The 27,345-nt window shown below is 46.7% G+C and overlaps 1 protein-coding gene across 8 annotated transcripts in view; it reads left to right on the top strand.

Annotated features, from left to right (window-relative positions):
* NOS1 (nitric oxide synthase 1) overlaps positions 1 to 27,345 on the top strand; it is a 196,462-nt gene that overhangs the window by 125,704 nt on the left and 43,413 nt on the right. For all 8 annotated transcript variants that reach the window (XM_070386107.1, XM_005888305.2, XM_070386103.1 and 5 more), the window contains exons 4-11: positions 9,190 to 9,318; positions 11,210 to 11,355; positions 12,657 to 12,819; positions 14,072 to 14,163; positions 17,021 to 17,162; positions 20,039 to 20,178; positions 22,974 to 23,148; positions 26,102 to 26,203. In XM_070386107.1, the coding sequence (XP_070242208.1) occupies positions 9,190 to 9,318; positions 11,210 to 11,355; positions 12,657 to 12,819; positions 14,072 to 14,163; positions 17,021 to 17,162; positions 20,039 to 20,178; positions 22,974 to 23,148; positions 26,102 to 26,203 (1,089 nt within the window). The remainder of the gene's footprint in view (positions 1 to 9,189; positions 9,319 to 11,209; positions 11,356 to 12,656; positions 12,820 to 14,071; positions 14,164 to 17,020; positions 17,163 to 20,038; positions 20,179 to 22,973; positions 23,149 to 26,101; positions 26,204 to 27,345) is intronic.

Below are 27,345 nucleotides of genomic sequence, written 5' to 3'. Positions count from 1 at the left end.
ACCCAGGTTCCATCCCTGGGTCTGAAAGGTCCCCTGGAGAAAGAATGGCAACCCACGCCAGTGTTCTTGCCTGGGAAATGCCATGGACAGAGGAGTCTGGTGGGCTACGGTCCATGGGGTCGCAGAGTTGGACATGACTGAGTGACTTAGTGAGTGAGCATGCATATTCAATGCAGGCTGTTTGAATGTTGTCCGAGAAGGACAGTGACATTCTGGTTTGGGAATCAGTGATAGCACTCTGTATGCTCATTTATTGCTTCAAACCATATTCAGATTCTTTCCCTCGATCAAAGTCATTTTTTCCTTCCTCTCTTTACAAATGGATATCAGTTGTCAAAACTCCCTTCACACGGAGATTCTCAGAGACCCACAGAGCCACAACCCACTTCTATTTTCTAAGGGTCCCAGGATGTTTTACAAGGTAAAAAGTCCAAAACATAATCACAAAGCTTGTTGTGCATTTTTTTTTTAATTAAAAAAATTTTTTTGGAGTATAGTTGCCTTACAATGTTGTGTTACTTTCTGCTGTACAGCAAAGTGAATCAGCTCTGTGTATACATATATCCCCTCTTTTTTAAATTTCCTTCCCATTTAGGTCGCCACAGAGCATTGAGTAGGGTTTATACAGTAGGTTCTCATTAATTATATGTTTTCTACATAATAGTGTATATACATCAATCCCAATCCCCTAATTTATCCCACTCCCCCCTCCCCCATGGTATCCATAAGTTTGTTCTCTACATCTCTGTCTCTATTTCTGCTATACATTTTAAGTATTTACATTTATCAGTTTAATGCTTTTAATAAACACACACAGTACAATGCAATATAAGAGGGATGGGCCCCAAGATAATCACAGGATTTCTCAAAATTAATTCATAATGCACATGTACATTCTGATCTGGTAATGGAGTCAGGTTTAAAGTTGTCTAATAATCTAATTATCTTGTGAGATCATCATGACTGTAAGCATCACTTCATTTGGAGAAAGCATCAACAATCTAACTTAAAGACCCTTTGGGTCCAGTGGTTAAGACCCAGTGCTTCTACTGCTGGGGGCATGAGTTCAATCCCTGGTTGAGGAACTAAGATCCTGTATGCCACAGGATGGCCAAAACAAAATCCTCATCTCCAGAGGCTCTTGTCTGTGAACCCCAAACCATGATGAGTCTGACTCCCAAGCACTCCCTTCTGTAACCATCCTCCATAGAGAACATGGACCATTGAATAGGGGGGAAAGAGAGTGGAGGGGTGAAGAATAAGCGATTTCAAGCTTCTGTGGAGTTATTATAAAGAATGAATCACTTTAGAAATCATGCTTTGAATACACTACAAGGAAATTATACTCCAGGGTACTTAACACTGTTGGTTAAGTTTTATAAGTAGCAATTTTTTAATTGCATGGATGGGTGCGTACCTGCTGATTTGCAAGCCCATGGCTCTAGAACCTGAGCTGCCACAGCTCCTAATAGTTATGCTCACTGCTCTAAAAGGTGGTACCCACAGATTGGAGCAGCACTGCCTGGAGCTACAGCGAAGGGGCTGTGGCATGGTGTGTGGCATCTGGCCCCTGGTGTGGATGGCCCGCTGCCTGGCTCAGCCCCAACGTGCTGCCCTCATTTTAGAGCAAGCCAAGCAGGGCAAGAGCTGCAGGCCTCAGAGGGAGGAGCTGGCGCTGGTACCAACAGTGAAAGAAATAGGAACGGGCTCGCTTTGAACAGCTTTGGGCCTCAGCTCCTGGATTCACCTCCTCGAGCTGTTTTCTAGAGGAAGCACCATAAACTGTGTGGCTTCAACAATCAGAATTTATTGTCTGAGTCTGGAAACACAAAAGTCTGAGATCAAAGTGGCTACAGGGCTTGTTCCTCCCGAGGGCTGTGAGCAAAGGTTCTGCTCCAGGCTCCTCTCCTTGGCTCATAGATGACGGTCTTCATGTTCATGTGGTGTTCTCCCTGTGTACACGTCTGTCTCCTAATTTCCCCCTTTTTGTAAGGACACAAGTCATATTGGATTAGGGCCACTTTAACGACCTTATTTTAACTTAATTGCCTCTTTAAAGACTCCAAATAAGGTCACAGTTGGAGATCCTGGGGGTTGGGCCATCAACGTATGAGTTGGAGGGACATCCTAAGATGCTCTGTGGTGCACAGGTACCTCCCTCCCTCCCTTCTGTCAAGCTCTTGTCCCGATCTCATTGTGAACCTTCTGCCCACAACTGAAGGAGGACAGGGTGCCTGCCCTCTCTTTTTAGACCACCAAGATTCTGATGTCTAGTGTCTGTCTTCCAGCCTTAAAATCCTCCACATTCCCCTCACCTCAGCTCCTTACTTCCCAACTTCTGCTAAAAGCCTCACATCCTCCCACTTACCCAGATGGGAAGCCTCGGCGTCAATGTTGACTTGTTCTTTTCTCTCCCATCCTCTCAAGCCACAGAGCTCTTGTCCTGCTCCTGACACCCCAACTCCCATCTCCTCCCTTCCTGTCATCTGCTACCACTGCTGTATTTTCCACTCTCCTGGCCTCTCACCTGCACTGGTGCAGCAACCCCCTCCTGGGTCTCTCAGCCTTCACCCTCTCCCTCCTACAGTCCTTGCACTCATGTATGTCCTAAAATGGCTTTGATAAGGCCACCCTCTTCACCAGGCAGCTTCAGGGGTTCTCACTGTCTACTCATTCAAGGCCAAAGCTTTCAGCTTAGCATTTAAGGGACTCCACAATTTAGAAATACATTTAGATCTTATGTTAAATAGCTCAGGCGGCCATTATATATACCACAGACCCAGCAGCTTAAACAATAGAAAATTATTTGTCACAGTTATGGAGGGTAGAGATCCAAAGTCAGGGTACCAGTGTGGTCACATTTGGTGAGGGCTCTCTTCCTGGCTTGTAGACAGCCACCTTCACTGTGTCCTTAAACAGCCTGTGCATGCAGAGAAATAGATGTCTCTTCCCATTCATATAAGACCACTAATCCTATCAGATTAGGGGCCCACCCTTGTGACCTCATTTAACCTTAATTACCTTCTAAAAGCCCTATCTCCAAATATGTCACAATGGGAGTTGGAGCTTCAACATATGAATTTGAGAGGATACAGTTCAGTCCATGCTGCTACTGCTGCTGCTAAGTCCCTTCAGTCATGTCCGACTCTGCGTGACCCCATAGACGGCAGCCCACAGGCTCCGCCGTCCCTGGGATTCTCCAGGCAAGAACACTGGAGTGGGTTGCCATTTCCATTTCCAATGCATGAAAGTGAAAAGTGAAAGTGAAGTCGCTCAGTCGTGCCCGACTCTTAGCGACCCCATGGACTGCAGCCTACCAGGCTCCTCCATCCATGGGATTTTCAAGGCAAGAGTACTAGAGTGGGGTGCCATTGCCTTCTCTGACAGAACTTTGAGGTCTACAGTTCAGTCCATAGCAGACCTCAAATGTTTGTTGAACAGGAAGTGTGTGCTTGGCACTGCTGCTGCTGCTAAGTCGCTTCAGTCATGTCTGACTCTGTGCGACCCCATAGACAGCAGCCCACCAGGCTCCCCCATTGCTGGGATTCTCCAGGCAAGAACACTGGAGTGGGTTGCCATTTCTTTCTCCAATGCATAAAAGTGAAAAGTGAAAGTGAAGTTTCTCAGTCGTGTCTGATTCTTAGCGACCCCATGGACTGCAGCGTACCAGGTTCCTCCATCCATGGGATTTTCCAGGCAAGAGTACTGGAGTGGGGTGCCACTGCCTTCTCCAGCTTGGCACTGGAAGTAGAGCAAAGTGAATGATGTGTCGCAAAAAGTGGTATCTATATACAAACATCTATAAAGATATATGTATAAAGAAGGTATGATGTGTGTACACACACACACACACACACACACACACAATGGAATATTACTCAGCCATAAAAAGGAATGGAATTGGGTTGTTTGTAGAGATGTGAATGGACCTAGCTAAAGACTGTCATACAAAGTGAAGTAAGTCAGAAAGGAAAAAACAAATATCGTATATTAACACATATATGTGGAATCTAGAAAATTATAGAGATGATCTTATTTGCAAAGCAGAAATAGAGACACAGATGTAGAGAACAAATGTATGGATACCAAGGGGGAAAAGGAGTGGGAAGAATTGGGAGATTGGGATTGACATATATACACCACTGGTAAAGAACCCGCCTGCCAATACAGGAGACATAAGAGATGCAGGTTTGATCCTTGAGTCAGAAAGACTCCTTGGAGAAGGGAATGGCAGCCCACTCCAGTATTCTTGCCTGGAAAATCCCATGGACTGTAGCCTGCCAGGCTCCTCTGTCCAGGGAGTCTCAAAGAGTCAGACACCACTGAGTAACATTTTCACTTTCACATGTATAAAACAGATAACTGATGTTTAAGTTAATGGAGACCTAAGTAAGATAGATTCGCTTTCAGCCACTGGAATTCAATCCTTTTGATCAGGAGTCTGCAAAGTTTTCCTGGATAGGAGGCAATAGGAAATATATGTGACTTTGTGGGCCATTCCATCTGAATCTCCATCTCAACTACCTCCACTCTGCCATTGTATCTCAAAAGCAGCCATAGACAATATGGAAACAAATGAGGGTAGCTGGGTGCCAATAAAACTTTATTTACAGACACTGAAATTCAAGCATCATAACTTTCACATGTCGTGGAGCATTATCCTTCTTCTGACTGTTTTATTCAACAAGTTTAAAATGGGAAAACCATTCTTAGCCCATGGGCTATACCAAAAGAGAGGGTAGACCAGATGTGGCCCATGGGCCACCATCTGCAAACCCCTGCTTCAGAGCATGCAGCTGTAAGATGCTGCTGCCAAGAGAGTGGGGATCACAGTAGAACCTAGAACACAAGTCCATAGCACACAGTAGGTACTCAGTGTGTATTTGCTGAAAGAAAGAAGGAAGGGAGGCATGGAGGGAGTGTGGAAATCAAGTTGCCAGGGATCCTACAAGCTGAATTCCTGGCTCAGAGCCCAAGGCTGACAACACCTCACCTGCTGTCTCCTCTTGGGCTGCAAGATCATTTTCTTCCGTTTCCTCAGGACCTCTCTAAAGACTCACAGAGTGAATAGGTGTTGACAAAGCCTTTGAAACGCCCAGGAGCTCAGAGCATGCTTTGCCAATTTAGGAGCAGGCACCGAGGAGTCCTCCTGTTGAACCCACTGAAGTCGAGTCAGTGTCTCCCGCCACCTGAAAAGCTTCCATTGTCTACCCTGAACACAAATCCAGGGAAGAACGCACTGCGTTCCCAAGCCTGCTCGTGCCCTGTCGCCAGCCTAACAACCCACAAGTGCCACTATCCTGAGTTTTTAGACCAAGCACTTCAGTCCCCACTCAGAAAAGTCATTTGCATCCCCCACGCCAGGCCCCCGACTGCTATATTAATCTCCCCATTTGTCCCCTCCTGAGTCATCTAATATTACTGCTGGCTAATTAAAACATCAAAACCCAAGTACAACAGCCCTGCCAGAGGCCTCCTAATGCCTGGTTTCAAGTGTGCCCTTCACACAGCCCAGGGCGGAGGGTGGCACGACTCATGCCTGGGCCCCCAATTAGTTGTGGCCACCCCTCGCACATCTGGACCCTCAACAGATAGCCTCTTTGATCGTCTGTATCTCGCTCCATCCACCCTGCCTGTGAAGACTTCCAGCTTCCTCCCACCTTGTCAGGCTCCCCCCACCACTGCCTTCTGCCCATCTGTCACCTCCACAGACCCTGGGCCTGACCCCAAATGCCAACACCACGTCTGTTATCCCCACTCTGGGATTGCAGCTGCTCCTCAAACTCTGGGGTATCAAGAGAGGGTTTCTTTACTGGCTAAGTGATGCCCAGTATTTAGGGAGGATGGCTAGGATGCCTCCCATATGGACAAGGGAGGATTTTATTTTCCTAAGGATGCAGATTGCTGGCATGATCAGAGGAATTTGTCACCACAAAGGCCCACCTAGAGGCAACCTCCATCACCTGGACATCTGCTGGGAGAGATGGGAGTGGGAATAGAATCTTAAATAAAGAAGTTCAGGATGTCTAGACAGGCCTTCAAAGAAAGTAGAGTCGTCTGTACATGGCTTCATGTGGGGACATAAGTAAAAGAACTTAAGAGTTTAGGAGGGTAGAAGGGCAGATAGGGAATGGAGGGAAGAATTTGTTCAAATCCTTCTCCTGCTCCCAGGGTGATAGTGCAGTAGTAACACTTAAAGCAGTAGTAGTCATAATGGCAACACTCCAGTGTTCTTGCCTGGAGAATCCCAGGGACGGGGGAGCCTGGTGGGCTGCCGTCTATGGGGTTGCACAGAGTTGGACATGACTGAAGCGACTTAGCAGCAATAGCAGCAGCAGCGGTCATAACAGGGCTTCCCAGGTGGCGTTAGAGGTAAAGAACCCACCTGCCAATGCAGGAGACGTTAAGAGATGTGGGTTCAATCCCTGGGTCAGGAAGATGCCCTGGAGGAGGGCAGGGCAACCCACTCCAGTATTCTGGCCTGGAGAATCCCCATGGACAGAGGAGTCTTGTGGGCTACAGCCCATGGGAGTTGCAAAGAGTTGGACACGACTGAAGTGACTTAGCACACATGCACAGTTGTAACAGGACTGCAGGTTGTACTAGCAGTAGAATAATGACACCAACAATGATGAGGAGTGGCTAACATTTAGGAGGCTGTTGCAATCACCCAAGTGAAAGATGGTGGAAGCTTGGATAGAGTGTGACACAGTAGATGGAGAGAATGAGGATTCTCGAGCCATTTAGAAGGCTAAACGGATGGGAGTCAGGGAAGGTCTGGGTGTGGGAGATAAAGAAGATGATGTTCAGGACAGCTCCTTCCTGTGGCGTGCACGGGTGGTGGGTGGATGTTGGTACCCAGCGCTGAGATGAGAGCCACTGGGGACAAGTGGGTCTTGGAAGATCATGAGTCATAGCACCTTCCTTTCATGCTTTGCCCTCGCTCCCTGCACTGTCTGGCAGTCTTTAATGGTGGCATGCTGTCACTTGCCTCCTGTTCCCCAAACTCCAACGTGGTGGCACGGATGCTTTAGCATAGCGCTGCACTGGCAGAAAGGTGGCTGTGCCTCTCACTTCTCTACCAGCAAGACTCTGCTCCCTCTTCTTTACCTGATTAACAGGTCTTGACTTAGAAGTCAAGTGGCCCTGGTCAGATGCCCCTTCTGTGCGCTTTCACAGTCCCCTGCACACTGCCAACATCCCATGTTCTGATACTCATTTCATTCAGTGGTAAGAGTTCATTCAATCATCATCTCCACTGGGCTACATAAACTCCATGAGGGCACAGATCATGTCTGTTGTGTTTGTTACTGTAGCCCTTGCCCTTACTGACTTGCCTGGAACATAGGAGATACTCAGTAAACCTGTGCTGGGTGAATGAGTGAGTGAGTGAGTGAGTGAATTGTACATGATGGCCAAGAGGCAGAGTGGTCAAACAGTGGAGGCGTGGTTTGAAAGCCAGACTGCCAGGATTTGACTCCTGGCTCCAGTTTATTAGTTCTGCGATCTTGTTCAACTTAGTTAATTTCTCTGTGCCTCAGTCTCCTCATCTGTAAAATGGGGATGATAAGGTGGTTGCTTGGCACATAGCAAGTGTTCAGTGGATGTTAGTTTTCAGTAGTTGTCCTTCAGGGTTCTCTCTGATTTCGGTCCCAGACTTAACCCAATTCAGTCCTAATTCATAGCTCTCTCACTAGCCTGAGCACCTCCATGCTTATGAGAAGTGGATCCTGCCTCCTTTCTGACTTCATCTCCTTTGTATTCATTCACACTCAAACACCCCAGCCACACTGGCCTCCTTGCTGGTCCTTTAAACTTACAAGCTCATCCGTGCCTCAGGGCCTTTGCATGTGCCTTTCCCACCCCCCTCCACTTTTCACCATTACTTCTCTCTATATTGTATTCTTATCACCTCCTGAAATTATATCATCCACGTATTAGTTTACTTATTATTTATCTCCACTTCTCCAAACACAGTGCTCCAGAAGAACAAGGATCCTGACTGCCTTGTTCACCTCAGTGTCCCCAGCACCTAGCAGTGCCTAGCACATAGTAGATGCTCAAGAAATACAATTTGAATGTGTGAATATCCTGGCTCTAGGTCACTGCCCACTATGCTACTCTTTGGCATGAGTGTCACTCAACACTGTCTCATCCTCTCCCCTCCCTTGCTCAGCTGTTGCATCAGGGTATACCTGACGCCCCTCCCTTAGAGCTGCTGATGCTTTTCTGATGCATGAACACACATCTCTCTGGGCTGGTAGACAACCACTCAGAAATACCCAAGAACAGAAGGTGATCCTTATCAGTGAGGCTTAAAATGGATGGGCAACATTTGCCAGCCAGGCCGCTCCCCTCTCACCTACTGGGAAATTTGCTTACGGAGGTGAAGACAAATGGGGGGCTGAAGATGTTCAAGATGGAAAGGACAGTATGTGCAAAGGCCCTGAGGCAGGGACATGCTTGGCCTTTTTGAAAAAACAGAAACCTGAAATTGGAGGAAGGTATCCTATACTTCAAGGGCTTCCCAGGTGGCACGGTGGTAAAGAATTCACCTGCCAATGCAGGAGACCAGAGTTCAGTCCCTGGGTCAGGAAGATCCCCTGGAGAAGGGAACAGCTACACACTCCAGTATTCTGGCCTGGAGAATCCCATGGACAGAGGAGCCTAGCGGGACAAGCCAAGGGGTCACAAAGAGTCAGACATGGCTGAGCACACTATGCTTCAAACCTTTCTCACTTAAACTTCTTGTTTCCCCAGTATTTGCCCAAAATGGTGAGTTTGGACTAAGGCAGGATGGCCCAAAAATCCAAGTAACTTGACCCAACCTCAGGTTTGATTCCTCAGCCCTGAGGGCTGTTACCATTTGGAGAGACTGACAGTGTTCTTTCAGTCACTTATTCATTCAACAAACATTCACTGAGTCCCAGCTACGTGCCAGACCCTGTGCTAGAGGCCAGAGAGACCAGCTTCTGAGCTCCTGACCCCTTTCCCCTGAGACGTTCTTCCACGGCACCTCCTTCTGTATAGGTAGAGGGACCAGGTCCCAGTCACCTTGCACGTGTCCACCCTAGAGAGTCACAGACAGGTGGTGACTAGGGGCAGATTCCAGGGAGAATACCACCTCTTCCCACCCCAGTGGAGACAATCTTCCTGTGCCTAATATGCCATCTTCATTCTCTCCTCCAGCCCCCTGCCTCGGGAAAACAGTCTCCCACAAAGAATGGCAGCCCCTCCAAGTGCCCTCGTTTCCTCAAGGTCAAGAACTGGGAGACCGACGTGGTTCTCTCTGACACCCTCCACCTCAAGAGCACGTTGGTGAGTGTCCCAGCACGGGGGGAGACCAGGCTTTTCTCAGCCCCAGCAGTATCCACACATGGGACGGGATAATTCTCGTTGTGGGGACCATCCTGTGCATTGTGGAATGTTGAGCATCACCCCTGACCTGGGCCCCCCAGATGCCAGTTGTGACAACCAAATATGTCTCCAGATATTGTTAGATGTCCCCTGGGTGGGAAATCCACCCCCATTTGAGAACCACTGGTAGATACTGGGGGGGAAATCCACCCCCATTTGAGAACCACTGGTAGATACTTAGCTGTGCAAATACTATTTATTTCTGTCCCCTGTACCCAAAAGGGGATTGCTGCTCCTAAGTACATTCTTTTTACATCTCACAATCCAACCACTGATGGAGTTTTGAACAAACCCTTCTTAGTTATCAATCTGTCCTCTAAATTTTTATATATTTTAAAGTCAATCAGTCAGTCAATTTCTTTATATTGTAGAAAGTGGGCTTCCCTCATAGCTCAGTCGGTAAAGAATCTACCTCCAGTGCAGGAGACCCGGGTTCTATCCCTGGGTCGGAAAGATCTCCTGGAGAAGGAAATGGCAACCCATTCCAGTATTCTTGCCTGGAAAAATCCCATGGACAGAGGAGCCTGGTGGGCTGCAGTCCATGCGGTTGCAAAGAGTCGGGCGTGACTGAGCAAATAACGCTTGGAGGAATGTTGTATCAGTTAGCTATCACAGTGTAATAAACCACCCCAAAATTAGTGACCTAAAGCAACTACTATTATTATTTTCCAGGACCTACAGACTGGCAGGCTGGTTCTCATGCTTCTGCAGATCTCATGCTTCTTCAGTTATCTGAGGGGTCTGCTCTGGGCAGGCTGAGCTAGGAGGGCCTTGGCTGGGATAAATCAGCTCTGTGCCATGGGGCCTCTCAGCGTCCAGTAAGGTAGCTTGGTCTCCTCCATGCACTGGAGAGAATGAGCAGAAACATATAAGATATCTTGAGGCCTAGAATCAGAATGGGCACAGTGTCACCTCTGCCATTTTCTGTCGGCCCAAACCAGTTCAGATTCAAAAGGAGAGGGAGGAGGCTTCACCTCTTGATGAGAGTTGCTGTAAAGTCACATAGTAAAGGGCATGAATAGATGGAGGGAAAGAATTGGGGCGATTTTCTGCAATCAACATCCTGTGGATCTGCTCAAAAGAGCTATTGTAATCACTCTACTAGTCCTTCCTGATCAACATGAGATCAAAAAATAGTTGGGAGGGGTCTCCACTGATGGCCCAGTGGTTATGACTCTATGCTTCCAATGTAAGGGACATGGGTTCGATCCCTGGTTGGTAACTAAGATCTTACATGCCTCATGGTGCAGCCAAAAAAAAAAATTTTTTTAATATTGGGAGATTCAGCATCAATGGTTCTGATTCCCAGAGAATGACAGTCATAAAACCCCTCTCCTCACCCCACCTCACTGAGTAGAGCAAATAATTACAGAACCTTAAAATGCTGGTTAGGGCTTCCCCTAACTCAGATGTGACTCAGATGGGAAAGAGTCTGTCTGAAATGCAGGAGACCTGGGTTCGATACCTGGGTCAGGAAGATACCCTGGAGAAGAAATGGCAACCCACTCCAGTATTCTTGCCTGTGGAGAATCCAGTGGACAGAGGCGCCTGTGGTCGCAAAGAGCTGGACATGACTCAGTGACTAACACACACACTAAAATGCTGGTTATCTTTTCCTCACCTGGGCTAATCACCAGGTACAACAGTGACTGGAAGCTGGTATTTGAGAAATTCACTTTGGGAATTAAAGGCCAGGGAAACTCTACCACGAATGTCAGAGCCAAGGTCACAGCCCTACACATGCCACACTTGGGTGGAACTAAGTGACAGCCCAAACCTCTTTTCCTTCCAGGGAACGGGATGCACTGAGCACATCTGTATGGGGTCCATCATGCTCCCTTCTCAGCAAATACGAAAGCCTGAAGACGTCCGCACAAAAGAACAGCTCTTTCCCCTTGCCAAAGAGTTCATTGATCAGTACTACTCATCAATTAAAAGGCAAGTTCATGTCTACACTGGGGAGCCCCAGTACTGGGTACTGAGACTTCAGGTCCAGCTCTGCAGACAGTTGAACCAAGCCCGAGCAGACCACCTCTGCCCGCCATGCACAGAGGTTGAAAATTGGGCCTGATCATGCACAAGGGCCAGATATGGCCCCTAGAAATGTTTTTGTTTAGCCTGAAGAGTGTCTCTTAAATTTGAAACTCTTCAAGCAGTTTCACACCTGGATATATTCCCTAAAGAAACTCTCACACTTGTTCACAAGAAGGTCAGCATAAGAATGTTCACTGAAGCATAGTTATTATGGGGAAAAAATGAAATTAAGCAACCAGTTGGAAATGACCTCAACTCCGTTGTTAGAATGTGTAAGTGAACTGTGGCAGTTTCTGTAAAGGAATATTATACAGCTATGAAAATGAGCACGTTAAAGCTCTGTGTGTTCATGGAAATGAAGCTCACAAGTAACTTTGAGCAAAGGGAAGAAAAGATAGATACATTCTACTCAATAGATACAGTGTATCTATTATAGAAGATACATTTAGTACAGCACCATTCATAAAAAATAACACTATACATGATTTAGGGAGATATATATTGGGCTGGCCAGAAAGTTTATTCATTTTCCCATAACATCAGAAAACCTGAGCAAACTTTTTGGTCAACCAAATGCTCAAATGGCAAAAATCTAGACAAAAGCATGAGACTGCTAAATGCCACATTCAAAATAGCAACCACTTCTGGAAAGAAAGTGAGCTATGGTAAGGAGTAGTCCCCAAGGAATTATAAAATATTTTCTTGTTTATTAATGATTTCCCAGGCTTGGGACACAGATGTTCATTATATTATTTTCTACACCTTTTGTGTAGCCTGCAACTTTCCATAAGAATTTTTTTTAACTTTCTCAAAGTGAATTTATTTAAAAACGAATTTAAATTTTTGTTTAGAAATGAGAAGAGTTCCCTTTAAAAATCAGATGCCCAGTTTCTCTTGAAAGAAGACCTGGCAGTACCGCCCCCGATCAGACAACAGCAGCCTGGAACAGAGTTGAGGCTGCCCTCTGGGGCCTAGTCTCGGGCTGGCCTGTTGGCCACAGTCCCCGCCCAGCCAGTTTAGTCCCATGTTTGGGCCTTTGAAGGCACTTGAATTTGCTGGCCTCTGCTTTATGCACAAACTATCATGTCCGGATATCAGTTCAGACTCTCCGTGGCTGCTGGCCTCCTGTAATAGCTCACTCCTTCTACCAGCCTCTAACTGAGGAGAGAAAGTAATGCTCCTGTGTCCCTTCCCTCTTCCCTCAGGTTCGGCTCCAAAGCCCACATGGAGAGGCTGGAAGAGGTGAACAAAGAAATCGAAACCACCAGCACCTACCAGCTCAAGGACACAGAGCTCATCTACGGGGCCAAACACGCCTGGCGGAATGCCTCCCGCTGTGTTGGCAGGATCCAGTGGTCCAAGCTGCAGGTGGGCAGTCAGGCTCAGATACTGTGAAGAGCCCCTTGGTGGGCACCGGTGCGGGGGAAATGAGCTTTAAAAGGGGTCAGCTTCTACTGAGGGCCCTTGGTGGCCATGGTGAGCTATCACATGGTCATCACGGGGTCCCAGATTCTCAGATCATGACCACATCTGGCTTGTAGTCTTGTTTTATTCAGCCAAAGCAATCTTTTTTAAAAACTGAATTTGACATCTCTAGGTAGGGCTTATACTCTCCAGTTTACCACAGACCCCATTCCTCCCTTTTGTCTTACACCTACTCTCTTTCCTTATTTACGTTATTTGCTTACTCCCTGAAAGCATTAGATTCTGCATCTCCTGGTATGATTTTTTTTCCCTTGGAGAATAGTTGTAAATTGGAAATAGATTAGTTATCAGTCTCAGGGGGAGTTTGTCTGATTTGTGTTTGTTTTATTTTTAAGTCCCTATTGCTGTTGTTCAGTCACTAAGTCTTGTATGATTCTTTGCAACCCCATGGACTGCAGCATGCCAAGCTCACCTATCTTTCATTATCTCCTGGAGTTTGCTCAGACTCATGTCCATTGAGTTGATGATGCCATCCAACCATCTTATCCTCTGCTGCCCCCTTTTCCTCTTGCCCTCAATCTTTCCCAGCATCACAGTCTTTTCCAATGAGTCATCTGTTCTCAATAGGTGGCCAAAGTACTGGAGCTTCAGCTTCAGCATCAGTCCTTCCAATGAATGTCCAGGGTTAATTTCTTTTAGGATTGACTGGTTTGATCTCCTTGCTGTCCAAGGGACTCTTAAGAGTCCCTTGAGCACCACAATTTCAAAGCACCGATTCTTCAGCCCTCAGCCTTCTTTATGGTCCGGTTCTCACACCCATACATGACTACTGGAAAAACCATAGCTTTGACTGTACAGACTTTTGTTGGCAAGGTGACAAAGTCCCTAATCCCTAGCAACCTCACGGGAGATACAGGCAGCCCATTACGAGTCACTCCTCTGCTCAGCATTCCTTTCCCATGGTCACTTACACCCCATGCCTACTTTTAGGGGATTTCTTCCTGGTTTGATTAGCCATGGTTATTAGAATATAAAAAGATAAACACAGGGTGGGGGCTCAGTAATGAAATGCTCACTACCCCTATGGGGCAGCAGCTAGGGTGGGCTCTGGGCTCTTCTCCAATGGGAGGGCTGCGCTGGGCAGGGCTGAACAGGGAAAGAGGAGGCGATCGTTCCCACATTGTACCCCTTACAGGTGTTTGATGCCCGAGACTGTACCACTGCTCATGGGATGTTCAACTACATCTGTAACCACATCAAGTATGCCACCAACAAAGGGAACCTCAGGTGAGCCAACCAGCTTGGGGAAAGGGAATCTGACGTCCCCATGGTGTTGACCCTTGAGTCTGGAGCTGGCTCCCCTGCCATGGAATTGCTCCCCCTCTTTCCTCAGGGCCAGCGCCACGTGGGGAGAGGTGGCCTGGCCTCCTCATTCTGACCTCCACCTGCCTTCTCTCCCGAGAGACACAGACACCCCTGTGGTTTGCAGTATAGCAACCACAATCATGTTCATCCCACAGTTTAATATCAACCTCTAGAGGAAGCAGGATGAGATGTTTCAGATTCCCAGGAAGAAGAAAACCCCCTTGCTGGTGGTGACCCGCTTTCACCAGCACCTCCTCTGTTGCCTGGAGCCGCCTCCGAGGTTTCCGGGGTTTCAAATGCAACGTCTCTTCCCTGTGCCATGGGGACCACCATTTCTGGTTTCACCAAGCTGAGCCACATCTGGGACTTCTCTGACCTCCCACCAAGAACAAAGCTGCAGGGTGCAGGCCAAAGCAGACAGGCGCTGATGTGAGCTAGTGGCTTCCATGCTAGCAAGTCTCAGCTGGGAGAGGAGCAGCTGAGAAGGAACAGCTGAGGCCCCACAGACAGGCGGTGACACTTGTTAATCATACTTCCTCGGTCCTGCCCCTGCATCTGTTCCCAGCAGCTGAAGACCAGCTTCACCTTGGGGCTGCACAGGACCACTGCAAAGATATTCCCACAAGCCCTTGGGCTGTGCTGAGCTCATCCATGAAGTGGCTTATTGGCATTAAGCATGGTTTTTCTTGGACATGTCTCTTCCTTGAGAAGGAAATTGTGTTTACCACCTGAGCCCACCAGTGAGAAAAGAGCCTGTCATTTAAGGCCTGCTGGGGAAATTAGCATTCAGATCTTTTTCTGAAAAGACCTTGCCCCTCAGAGAACAACAAAGAACCCCCTTCAACTGCATATCCTAAGCGTTAAAGCATGGCCTAGCCAAGGTCTTAGCCTCAAGGAGCTTGTGAGTTATTTTTGAAAGTTTTCAAATGATGCTGTGATGGAGTGATTTGGGATGGGGGTCATCAGGCCGGGCAGTGCACCTTTACTTTTTTCAATTTTCTGTTGGTGGAGGTCTAAATGAGACCTTCTATTGATGAAATATTCAGCTGATTTTTTTTTAACAAGTTTTAAACTACACATCCGGACACAATGAGAGGCCATAAGAGAATGTATGCCATATATAGAAATAATCTAAAATAAGAGAGGGAAGAAGAGAGGGAGAGAGATGAAATTTAAACAAGACGGGGCATTTGACTTGCCATTTCATGACAAGCTCAGGAGACTTGGGAGACAGGAGGTGTGAAGCTGTCCCGTGTCTCCCTCCGGGCTCATTCTTGCACAGCGTAAGCATCCCATCCCACTGCATGTCATTCTGGAGTTTCTAAACATACTTTTAAAATATGTAAACAAACACACACAAACACGTGTTATCTGCTGCTCAGCCAAACAGCCATGTGTTTTAACACTGGAGGGAAATGCTGACAATTTGACTCAGTCTGTGTTCATCTACAATACGGCACCCTTGCCAAGAGATTCTTAAGAGCGTCTTTGGCCCTCTGTGACTTCACCTTCAGCCTGGGTTCCAGATTCCCCCAAGGTGTGACACACCACTCCCTGCAGAATTAAATGTGATAACGATCTTGTGCAGATAGCAAGATCTAAATGTGCTCACAGAGGAGGCCCTGGGAACCAGATAAGACAGGCGATGCTGTGTGAAGAAGGCAGATTTGAGTTGGGCCTTGAAATCAGGTACATGACAGCAGAAAAGGACTCCAGCCAAGGCAGGGCTCCAGGGCAAGATATGAATGGGAGCAGATCTATGAGCATGGAGGTGGACCTGTGATGTCACCCCCATGTTGACATAAGCCAGGACGTGGCTTCCGTAGCCTCGGGTTTGGTCCATGGATGGAACTGATAAGTCCAGGTAACAAGAGCTCCTGGCAAGAGATAACATTGAACCACCCTTTTGTGTGTGTGTGTGTGTGGCCACACTGGCTCTCAGTTGTGGCATGTGGCATCTAGTTCCCTGATCAGGGATTGAACCTGGGCCCCCTGCTTTGGGCACACGGAATCTTAACCACTGGACCACCAGGGAAGTCCCTACATTGAATCACTTTGTGAAAAAGTTACTCTCCTTTTTTTCAATCTTTCTGATGGTGCCAAAGAGAATAAGGCATCATGAACATCTCTCCAAACTGCTGATCTCCCTTTTAACAAAAAGAGGGCAGGGCTCCAGTGAGGTGCCTTCTGCAGGCAACAACATCTTTCTACAGTTTGATGATAATATAGGGTCTCACAGTTGCCTGTTTGGGTGAGTGAGGCCAGGGGCAGTCTACTTTTTTTAAATAAATAAGTATCAGTACAAATGAAAGTTGATCTCCTATTAATCATAAATCTGTAGAGGGGGTGAGCAACTGGGGCAATAATGATGGTGGTAAAAGAAAGACTGAAACTGGGAATCAGTGGTGAGTTCTTAAGAGGAGACAGAGCCTGATGATTTTTTTCTCCCCCTGAGGATTACCTGGTACAAAAGAACTTTCTGGAAAAATGGCCCAAGTCAAGATTGTTCAAAAGACTCCAGTTGGAGAGGCATTTGTTTCCTTCTGCGAGCTGGCCCAGGGCTTCCCTTCCTCTGCCCTTTCTCACCTAGTGATCAGTGGAGGGACAGAGCAGAGTCCCACCCCTTCCAACAGCTGCTCCATGGGCCCTGGGGGCCTCGGAGCAGATGTGAATCCACCCTGAGCCTTGTGCACTGTTGACCTGAGCAGCTCCTCTTTCAGTCTTTCTCTGAAGTGCAAGCCCAGCCCCGATGCCAAATGTCCCCCTGTCTCCACCACAGATCTGCGATCACCATATTTCCCCAGAGGACCGACGGCAAGCACGACTTCCGCGTTTGGAACTCCCAACTCATCCGCTACGCTGGCTACAAGCAGCCCGACGGCTCCATCCTGGGGGACCCAGCCAACGTGGAGTTCACGGAGGTAGGCGCCCCCGCCCCTCCCCCACCCAGACTCTCATCCCCTAAACTCTTTATCCACAGACTTTTCTTGGTTTGATATCATCACAGAGAGAGCAGGCAGTAGGTGCCGCTTACTCACCTCCAGGCCTCCCGCTCTGTCTGTCTGCCTCCAGTCCAGCTGGTTCTGTTACAGCTGGTTGTTTTCATGTCGTTACGTCACCCAACCCTCATGATGGGGACTGTTGTCCCATTTCACAGATGAGTAGAGTGAGTCACACTCAGACTGGCCAAATGCATTATCCAACGCTACTGCAATAGCAAAGGGAAAGCTAGAAGTACAGGCCAAATCTCCTGCCTTCCCCCACGAGGAGGGGAACTAATATGTGGAAGTCATATCTAGCATCTTTTCTTTTCTTTTTAAAAAATATTTATTTGTTTGGCTACACTGGGTCTTAGTTGCTGCATGTGGAGTCTTTTAGTCAATGTGGAATCTTAAGTTGTGCCATGCAAACTCTTAGTTGAGGCATGTAGGATCTAGTTCCCTGACCAGGGATTGAACTCGAGCCTCCTGCATTGGGAGTGCAAAGTCCTAGCCACCAGGGAGTCCCTGGCGCCATCTTTTCTGAGTGAGGTATATGTCAGCCTCATCCCCTTCATCCATTCATTCATTTCTCTGTACAACATTCTGCCCACCGACACAGCCCCTCTCCAGATGAACTTGACTCTCCAGCACCCCACTACTGCTGGCAGCCCAAGTCAGTTCATATAAGCCACTGGGAACATGAACCCCACCTTCTCCCTATCCAGGTTCCTTCCAGGTGGTGATGTACACAGGTAGCACAGATAAGGCCTGGAAGCTTCCAGAATCTATGCCCACAGGAAGTATCATAGGCGGACCCCACGCCTGGAACACCCAGGCGTACAGGCCTGGTTCCCCTTTTATTTGTCACCCACTCAGCCGCCATTCTGCTTCATCCTTGTTCTTCCCTCAAACCACCCTCATGCTCCACCCCAGTACCTTCCCCGTGAGGGGGCTGCCCCCCACCCTCATGGCTGCTGACTTTATTTTCAGGGAGCTTTTCTTACTAAAATGTTATTATCCTGGGGAGGGGGTTGTAAGCAAGGTGACCAGGAGTCACACCTGTGCCGTTTAGGCTCAGCCAGACTCTCTGCTCCACCTGGCTGAGCTCTAACTGTATACTTGGCTCACCTTGTCCTTGTGGAGGCCAGAACAGACATGCCTCAGCCTCTTCCTCTCCTTCTGTCCCCAGAAACCTCACTGATACCACATGCTCCCCTAAACCCACACTTGTGTGCTTCCTCTGTCTACCAGCCCAGCAGAGGGAATCACCCCAAACATAACCACATAGCTGTAACTTTCGAAAGCCCCAGCATGGCAGCCACTGGCCGCACCAAACCAGTGACCACATGAAATGTTGTGAGTCCAGAGGAAACATGCCCTAAGTGTAAGGTACACGGTCTCTGAGACGGAGAACAAAAAAAGAGTGAAAAGGTCTCATTAGTAATTTGTATCTTGATTACCTGCTGAAAAATAATGTTGTGGGTAATATTGGACTAATCTATTTCTATTTATTAATAAATTAATACATTTACTGTATTAACACATAGTTAATTTTGTTAAATATCTTTAAATATATTAATATTAATTATTTATCATTAATCAGTTAATGGTGTTTTAATTATATATTTTTATATTTTATTGGATTAATACATATATTTCATATTTAATTTTAGTGCCAAATATACTGTTAATAAGGTTTCCCTCAGGGGTCAAGAATCTGTCTGCCAATGCAGGAAACACGGGTTCGATTCCTGGGTTGGGAAGATCCTCCAGAGAAGGAAATGGCAACGCACTTCAGTATTCTTGCCTGGGAAATGCCATGGACAAAGGAGCTTGATGGGCTATGGTCCATGAGGTCACAGAAGAGTCAGATACAACTTAGTGACTGAACCACACCACATGTGTGTGTGTGTGTGTGTGTGCGTGTGTGCGTCGTGTGCGCTTGCATGCACATACTCATTCAGTCATGTCTGACTCTTTGTCTCCTGCATTGGCAGGTGGGTTCTTTACCACTGTGCCCCTATTAAAATATTAATCTTATAGTGTATAGTTATATATGCTATCAATATTATATAATATTTACATATCATTAATATTTTATATAAATATTAATGATATAATATAGATATTAATTTAATGTGATTGTTATTAATATTTTATATTAATGTTTTAGTATAGTGTTAATAAATTACTACTACTATTTATATAATCAATATCATGCTATAATTAATAACTAATTAAATATTATTGAAATTAAAACTGTTTCAAATGAATGTATTATTTAAATTTATCTTTGCCTGGTTTTGCTTTAGGGTTTTGGGGTGTTTTTGTTAATACATTTTAAAATGTGTCTTCTAGAAAATTTTAAGTTACTTACATGGCTGGCTTTATATTTCAGCGGATAGCTGCTCTAACAGGTGCATTTTTCTGTGGTCATTCTGAGAGAGCTGCCCTCATCCACTTTGGTAGATTTTCCTCGTGTCTTTGCACTCAGGGCACGGAGTGCAAATACTTCCAGTGCAAGTGTCAGTTCAACCCTTGCTCCGGGAGTTCCCAGAGGGCAGGGAAGGCCCAGAAAACATCACCAAGTGAGGGGCCGGAGGGCGGGCTTGTCTTCTGTCCTGTGGAACCACAGGAAGTTGTACTAGTTACGCGATGATATCAGGGAGAACTTCATGTAGGAGGTGGCCTGGCCCAGAGCCTCTGAAGGAAGGGGCCGCTGAGGGCAGGCCCTGGGACCTTTGCCCCTCCCCTTACCCCTGTTGCGTCTGGAGGGCCTGGGGCTCAGTGGTCTGACCTGGTGGCTCTGCTTGCAGATCTGCATACAGCAGGGCTGGAAACCCCCACGAAGCCGCTTCGATGTCCTGCCACTCCTGCTCCAGGCAAACGGCAATGACCCAGAGCTTTTCCAGATCCCTCCAGAGTTGGTGCTGGAAGTCCCCATCAGGCACCCCAAGTAAGAGGGCCTGGCTTGGGGAGGAGGAGGGTGGGGGAGTGGTTTACCCAGTGCCCCTCTCTGCCCAACCCCGGAGCCCCCTCCTGTCTCTCCAGCCCAGACAGAGGCTGAAAGGGGGTCTAGGTCCTATCCTCACCATGGGGCCAAGGCAAGGCGGGTTCTCTCAAGATTAGTAATTCCTCCTTTACCAGCTGAGGGACCATCATATTTTCTGAATCAAAATCCCCCTGATAAGTTAGATAGAGAAAGACAAATACTATATGATATCACTTAGGTGTAGAACCTAAAAAATACAACAACCTAGTGAATATAACCTGGAGAATCCCATGAACGGAGAAGCCTGGTACGCTGCAGTCCATGGAGTCGCACAGAGTCAGACACAACTGAAGCGACTTAGCAGCAGCAGCAGCAGTGAATATAACAAAAAAGAAGGAGATAGAGAATACAGATACAGAGAATAAACTAGGGGTCCCAGTGGGGAGATGGAAGAGGTGAGGGGCAATAGAGGGATAGGGGATAAATAGGTAAAATCCATTATGGATAAAATAAGTAAGCTATAAGAATATACTGTACAACATAGGGAATATAGCCAGTGCTTTGTGCTTAGTCACTCAGTCTGTCCAATTCTTTGCAACCCCATGGACTGTAACCCGCCAGGCTCCTCTGTCCACAGGATTCTCCAGGCAAGAATACTGGAGTGGGTTGCCATGCCCTCCTCCAGTGGATCTTTCCAACCCAGGGATCGAACCCAGGTCTCCCACATTGCAGGCAGATTCTTTACTGTCTGAGCCACCAGGGAAGCCCCAATATAGCCAGTATTTTACAACAACTATAAATGGAATATAACCTTTAAAAATTGTGAATCACTATATTGTATACCTTATATATTATAGTGATTATATAGTGATTATATATATGTCTTTCACTATATTGTACACATTACATACTATAATATATAATATTATATATTGACTATACTTCAGTTCTTTAAAAATGTCCCTTTTTACCCCACTCCTTTTAAGCCATCAACCTGGACCAATCCATTTTCCAACCCTAAGGGCTGGAGAAGGGAATAGCAACCCACTCCAGTTGTTCTTGCCTGGAGAATCGCATGGACAGAGGAGCCTGGTGGTCTATAGTCCATGGGGTCACAAAGAGTCAGACGTGACTGACGTGATCAACACGCACACACACACACAAAGGGCAAAAGAGCAGAAGCGCTTCCTGTATTGTTAGGGGTGCAAATTTCAAACAGAGGGAACCATTAAAAACTATGTGACCTGATGCCGCTCAAGTTCAAAAGTAGTTTGGGGTTGGGATGGGGCTGTGAGGGCTGAGGCCAGCAACACAAATAGAATTTACACTTTTTGAGAGTAAAAGAACCCCACGATAAGACCTGGCCTCAGGAGCAAAATTGATGGAGGAAGCACCAAAAAAATCAATCATCAAATAAATAGTATTTTAATATAATTTTAAAAAATCAAGATTAGCTTTTTAAATCCATGATGCATAATGGATCAAAATTCTCAAACAAGGACCAGTTCGAGGCTGAGATTAGGGTAAGCTAGTGAGGTAAAGTATACAAGTGCAGAGTGGGATCCTGTCTTTATGTAAAGTTTTGATGTTTTGCTCATCATGGCGGTTTTGTGTTAATTTTTTTTTAAGACACTGAATTAATTTAGAATATTTGATCTTGATTACTGGGTTTGTTGGTGCTCCTCAATTTTGTACCCACAGCCAGTGCCTTACTTGCCCCACCCTGGTCCAGGTCCTGGAGATGGAGCAAGTGTCCTAAGGCTCCCAACACTGCCGGGTATCTAGGATCTCAACCAGCTTCATTGGTGAAACTTGGCCTCCATTCATTCATTTACTTGTCATTCAAAACTGTTTATTATTCCCACTCTGGGTCTTGCATTGTGCAGGCCTTTGTCACTGACTTGGTCCCCACCTCCGTGGTGCTTTCAATCTCAAAGAGGAGATCGGTTACCCAAATAAATCACTTAATTCCAATCGAGCATTGCAAAATAATGTTATGGTACCTAGAGGCGTAAAGCTGCCTGACCCAACCCAGATCCGGCATCAGAGAAGGCTTCCAGAGTAAGCAGCATTTTATTTATTATTTTTTTTTTTTTTAAGCAGCATTTTAGCTGAGAATGAAAGTGTGAGTAAGAGCTAGACAGGCACAGAAGGAAAAGAGCAGGAAGGAACTGCCTTGCAAACGCCCTGAGGTTAGAAGGAACTCAGCGGCTCTATATTTAAAATGGATAACCAACAAGGACCTACTGAGTAGCACAGGGAACTCGGCTCAATGTTATGTGGCAGCCTGGATGGGAGGGGAGTGTGGGGGAGAATGGATACATGTAAAAATATGGCTGAGTCTCTTCACTGTTCACATGAAATTATCACAACATTGTTAATTGGCTATACCCTAACACAAAACAAAAAGTTAATTAAAAAAAAAAAAAAAAAAAGGAACTCACCGATGCTCACTTTCTCCTGAATTCACCTTCCAGGTGAGTTTAGGGGATAAATAGCAGCCCATGGCAGTGGTTCCCAGGCCTGGATGTCCATGCAAATCACCTGGGAAATATGTGAAAGTGCATATTCTCAGGCCTCTGATGTGGATGGCGGCATGATTCCACAGGTCAGATGTGAGCCCAGGAATCAGGTTCCCAAGTAGTAAGCCCCAGTCAGGCGCTGGCATTTCGGCATCCTCAGGCTAAGGAGATCCCGCCCACGTGTGTTCCCCTGAGGCTCCCGCCGCACAGCGAGCTGGGCTATGCTGCTCTCCACAGGTTCGAGTGGTTCAAGGACCTTGGACTGAAGTGGTACGGCCTCCCTGCTGTGTCCAACATGCTCCTGGAGATCGGCGGCCTGGAGTTCAGCGCGTGTCCCTTCAGCGGCTGGTACATGGGCACAGAGATTGGCGTCCGCGACTACTGCGACAGCTCCCGATACAACATCCTGGAGGTGAAGCCCCACCCGGGCCATCCTGACGGGGGATGCGTGGGGTGGAGGGCATGGGCTCAGTGGTCCTTCCCCACAGCTGAGCTCTGGGGCTCAGAAACTGGAAGAGGTTAACACAGAACCTGCAGCTATAAGGAGCCCCAGGCTTTCCCGAAGGCTTCCGTGGCATTAAGAGTACGTGTGCTATATGCTGAGTGCGACTCCAAGCACTTTGCAGATTACTGTATGCTCATTTGATCTTCATCACATCCTCCGGGTGTGAAAATGCCCCCTTCATAGGTGAGGAAACTGAGGCCTTTTGGCGGATTAACATGACAAGTTCAGAGTCACACGGCTAGGGAGTGGCAGAGCTGTGGTGTGAACCCAGGCTGGTATTATGACCCAAGTTCATGACCATTCTACTGCCCTGCCTGTCAAGGTCAAACCTGGTTAGAAGCTTTGGGAAGGGGCATGAACTTGGGGCATTTTTGGTCTCTTTTCTGAAAAAACAAGGAGGGAGGGTTGGCAGTGATTTTTCCCACCATGTGCATTTCTCAGTGGAGGGTCTGACTCCCCACCCCCTACTCCTCTGCTACCCCCACCCCAGGCTGAGTCATCTTCATCTACTGAACATTGCTGGGGCGGACTGCTCCCTGGAGCTCCACTTTGCTGAATGTGTCAGCAGCGCTGCGGTTTTGTCAGCAAATGCTGTTTCTAACAACAGTCTGCTGTGGTTGGCCTTATTTCAAAAGAAAACACTGAGAAACAGAGAAGTTAAGCACTGAGCCTATGTCACACAGTGCTTTCTTTACTGTTCAAAGTCAGAGTCATGCGTTAGGTTTATAGTGTTAAAAATCCATGGACATTCACCTGAGTGGACCTTGAGGGCATTATGCTAATGAGATAAATCAGACATAAAAAGACAGATACTGGGTGATCTCACATCTATATGGAATCTAAAAAAAGCCAAACTCCATAAAACAGAGAGGAGAGTGGTGGTTACCAGGAGCTGTAAGGGGGGTGCGGGAGGGTGGTTGGCAGGAGGAGGTGGCAGGAGAACTGGGAAAAATGTTTGTTGTTGTGTACAGACTTACAACTTGCAGATAAGTCATGGAGATCTAATGCACAGGTAGTTATTTATAGTCAACAATGATACTGTGTTATGAGTTTCAAAGTTGCAGAGAAACTATATCTTAATTCACCACAAAAAAAGAAATGGTAATTATGTGACTGGATAGAGGTGTTAACTCACCCTACAGCACTAATTATACTGCAACATATAAATGTTATCAAACCAATACCTCTGACACTTGATCTATACAAACTCCTGACAGGAAAGGAAAAAACATTTCTAGGCAATTTCCAGAGATGTGGCTCAAGTCATGTTTGGGGACTTTTTAAAGTCATATATGTTTGACTTAATACATATGACTTAAAAGAAGTCTTTAGATGACGCTGCAACTAATTTCTATTATTTTAACCAAAATAATGTGGTAGAAATAACAATAGCAGCATGACTGATTGTACACACTCTCTTTTATAAAGTAACTCAAAATTTATATGTATTTATGTAAAGCAGCCAATTTCTTACTCTTTGCATTTGTGTCACCGCTAAAAGACCCCAAACAGAACCTAACGCCCCAGTCTCCAAAGAGTAAATTAATGTCTGCTTTCATGACTCAGGTTCACATTTCGATTGCACAGAGTAGTCACTGGGTAACTTAAATGAGACTCGCTCCCGCCCCAGCCTTCCAACTCTAACTGCCATTATGTACAAATGTTGACAGCTGGGACTGCGAAGCAGTTTACTCAAACTTGAGAAATTGTCACATTCTAGCCGCATAATGAGACCTAGGTTCCCACAAATGATTAGAATTGACAGAGGAAGTGAGAAGCCAGGCTCTAATTAACGGATTTGCTGTTGGGTCTTCCCTGCTTCTGACATCAGCTCCTACTGGAGCTGGAGCCGTAACTTAAATGTCAGGGGTTGTTTTTGCCAAGGAGTTTTGCCAAAGGAGTCGGCTGACTGGGGAGCCGCTCCCAGGTCTTGGGTGTTACTCAGCTCCTTGGCTCCAGCTCTGAGGCCAACTGGCTCTGCAGGCTGCGAGCAAGTCTGTGCAGCAGTCTGAACCTCAATTTCCTCATCTGTCAAATGGAGTCAACAGGTGTCTCCATAAACTCAAAATACTCATGATCTAGATTCCAAGTAGTGGCTGCTCTGGAGATGAAACAGAATGGGTGGAGGGCTTTCCCCAACAGAAAGTAGTGATGATAAGAAAGAAAAAGAAGAATTAAAAAAAAAAAAAGATAGAAAGCAACTGCTATCACTCCCAGACCCGAATAGCTCCTTAAAGCCCTTCAAAGACCCTCCTCATCATATTTGAAATAAAATCCTGACTGCTTTGCACACTCTGCATAATCCAGTCCTGCATCTCTCTTTTTCATCAGAGTCCTACGTCCCCCTGACTCCCTACCGTTCAAATACATTGACCTTCTTTCTGTATCTCAACACCAGCCTGATCCCACCCCAGGCTCTTTGCACATACTGTTCTTTCTGCCTAGAACATTTCCTCCCAAGATTTTCAAATGTCTTGCTTCTTCTCATCATTTGGATCTCATGTGTGTGCCACCTTTGCAGTGGTCCTTCAGTGACTACCCTGGTTCAATTCATCCTGCCCCTATCCCTCTTTCTCCTAGTTCCTTGCCTTATTTTCTTCCTAGGAATTAACACTCACCACAGTATTATTTTCTGTCTCTCCCCACTCTAGAAGGTAAGCTCAGTAACCAAAGGGCCAGTCAAGTTGCTCTAGTTTCCTGCTACCAGTATGTCCTCAAAAAAAAAAATTTGAGTGAATTAGTCTGCATATGAGTTCATTAATTAATGAAGAATTTTATTGGTGATGCTAGCCCGGTCCCTCTTTAGTCTGAAACCCAGAGGTAGCCCAGCCTGTGAGTCTATGTTTCCTTCCCCTTTCAGGATGTGGCCAAGAAGATGAACTTGGACATGAGGAAGACATCCTCTCTGTGGAAGGACCAGGCACTGGTGGAGATCAATATTGCGGTTCTGTACAGCTTCCAGGTAGCATCAGGACACGCCTCCCAGCTGCCAAGCCACAAAGGGGGAACTAAAACTTTTCAGAGTCTTAGGCAGAAAATCAAGAGCCCAGCTCCCAGGAACCTTGCTTGCAGGGCTCTGCTCATAAGCAAGGTGTCCTTCCCATCACACATGCCTGACTCTCCATCAGGGATCTTGGGGGAGGGGGACCGTTTGAGGGAGAGACAAAAAGATAGAGGGCTTATGACTTGTTGCTTGATTTTTTTAGAATTGAAATGGTAAACATCCTCTGTGTCTTGACCTCTTAGACACTCAGACTTTCACATAGCAGAGACAAATATCCATTGTCATGATCAGAGGCATATGGGCCCCCCGGCACATGTGGCTCCATGGTAAATGCTAAAATATATATAGTTGAGTTGTTGTTTAGTTGCTAAGTCATGTCTGACTCTTTGAAACCTCATGGACTGTAGCCCACCAGGCTCCTTTGCCCGTGGGATTCTCCAGGCAAGAATACTGGAGTGGGTTGTCATTTTCTTCTCCAGGGTATCTTCCTGACCCAGGGATCAAACCTGCGTCTCCTGCATTGGCAGGTGGATTCTTTGCCACTGAACCACCAGGGAGGCCCATTAGATATATATATATAGTATGATGGTTTTAAAAATTATCAGCTAGGGAGTTCCCTGGTGGTCCAGTGGTTGGGACTCCCAGCTTCCACTGCAGGGGGCCCAGGTTTGACCTCTGGTCGGGGAACTAAGATCCTACATGCCATGCAGCACAGCCAATAAAAGATTATCTGCTAAACCATGACACATTAGAGAGCAAAGTGGGAGCACCACTAATAATTGTGACAGCACATGGGCATAAGCTGGGACTGTCCTGGGCAAAGCAGGAGACCCATAGAATAGAGGTCACTTCCTGTAGTAGAGACCAGCTCTGTCTTCTAGGAGTGCGTATGTGGGAGGCACCCACAGGCAGTAGAAGGAGCATATCAAGTCATATAAAGACCTGAATATGAACCACAGGTCCCCATGTCAGGAACAGGAAGACTGGGTAAACTGGGCAATGTATATCCCAGGGAAGAAACCAGTTGAGATGGGGTTGAAGGGGCAAGAAGCCCCCTGCCTTCACTCTTGACCATGGAGGAGTGAAGTTTAGGGAGTTGT

This window comes from Bos mutus, chromosome 17 (genome assembly GCF_027580195.1).
Source record: "Bos mutus isolate GX-2022 chromosome 17, NWIPB_WYAK_1.1, whole genome shotgun sequence".
Taxonomy (NCBI): Eukaryota; Metazoa; Chordata; class Mammalia; order Artiodactyla; family Bovidae; genus Bos; species Bos mutus.
The sequence above is the reverse complement of the archived record's forward strand: the minus strand, read 5'-3'. Positions and strand labels throughout refer to the sequence as shown.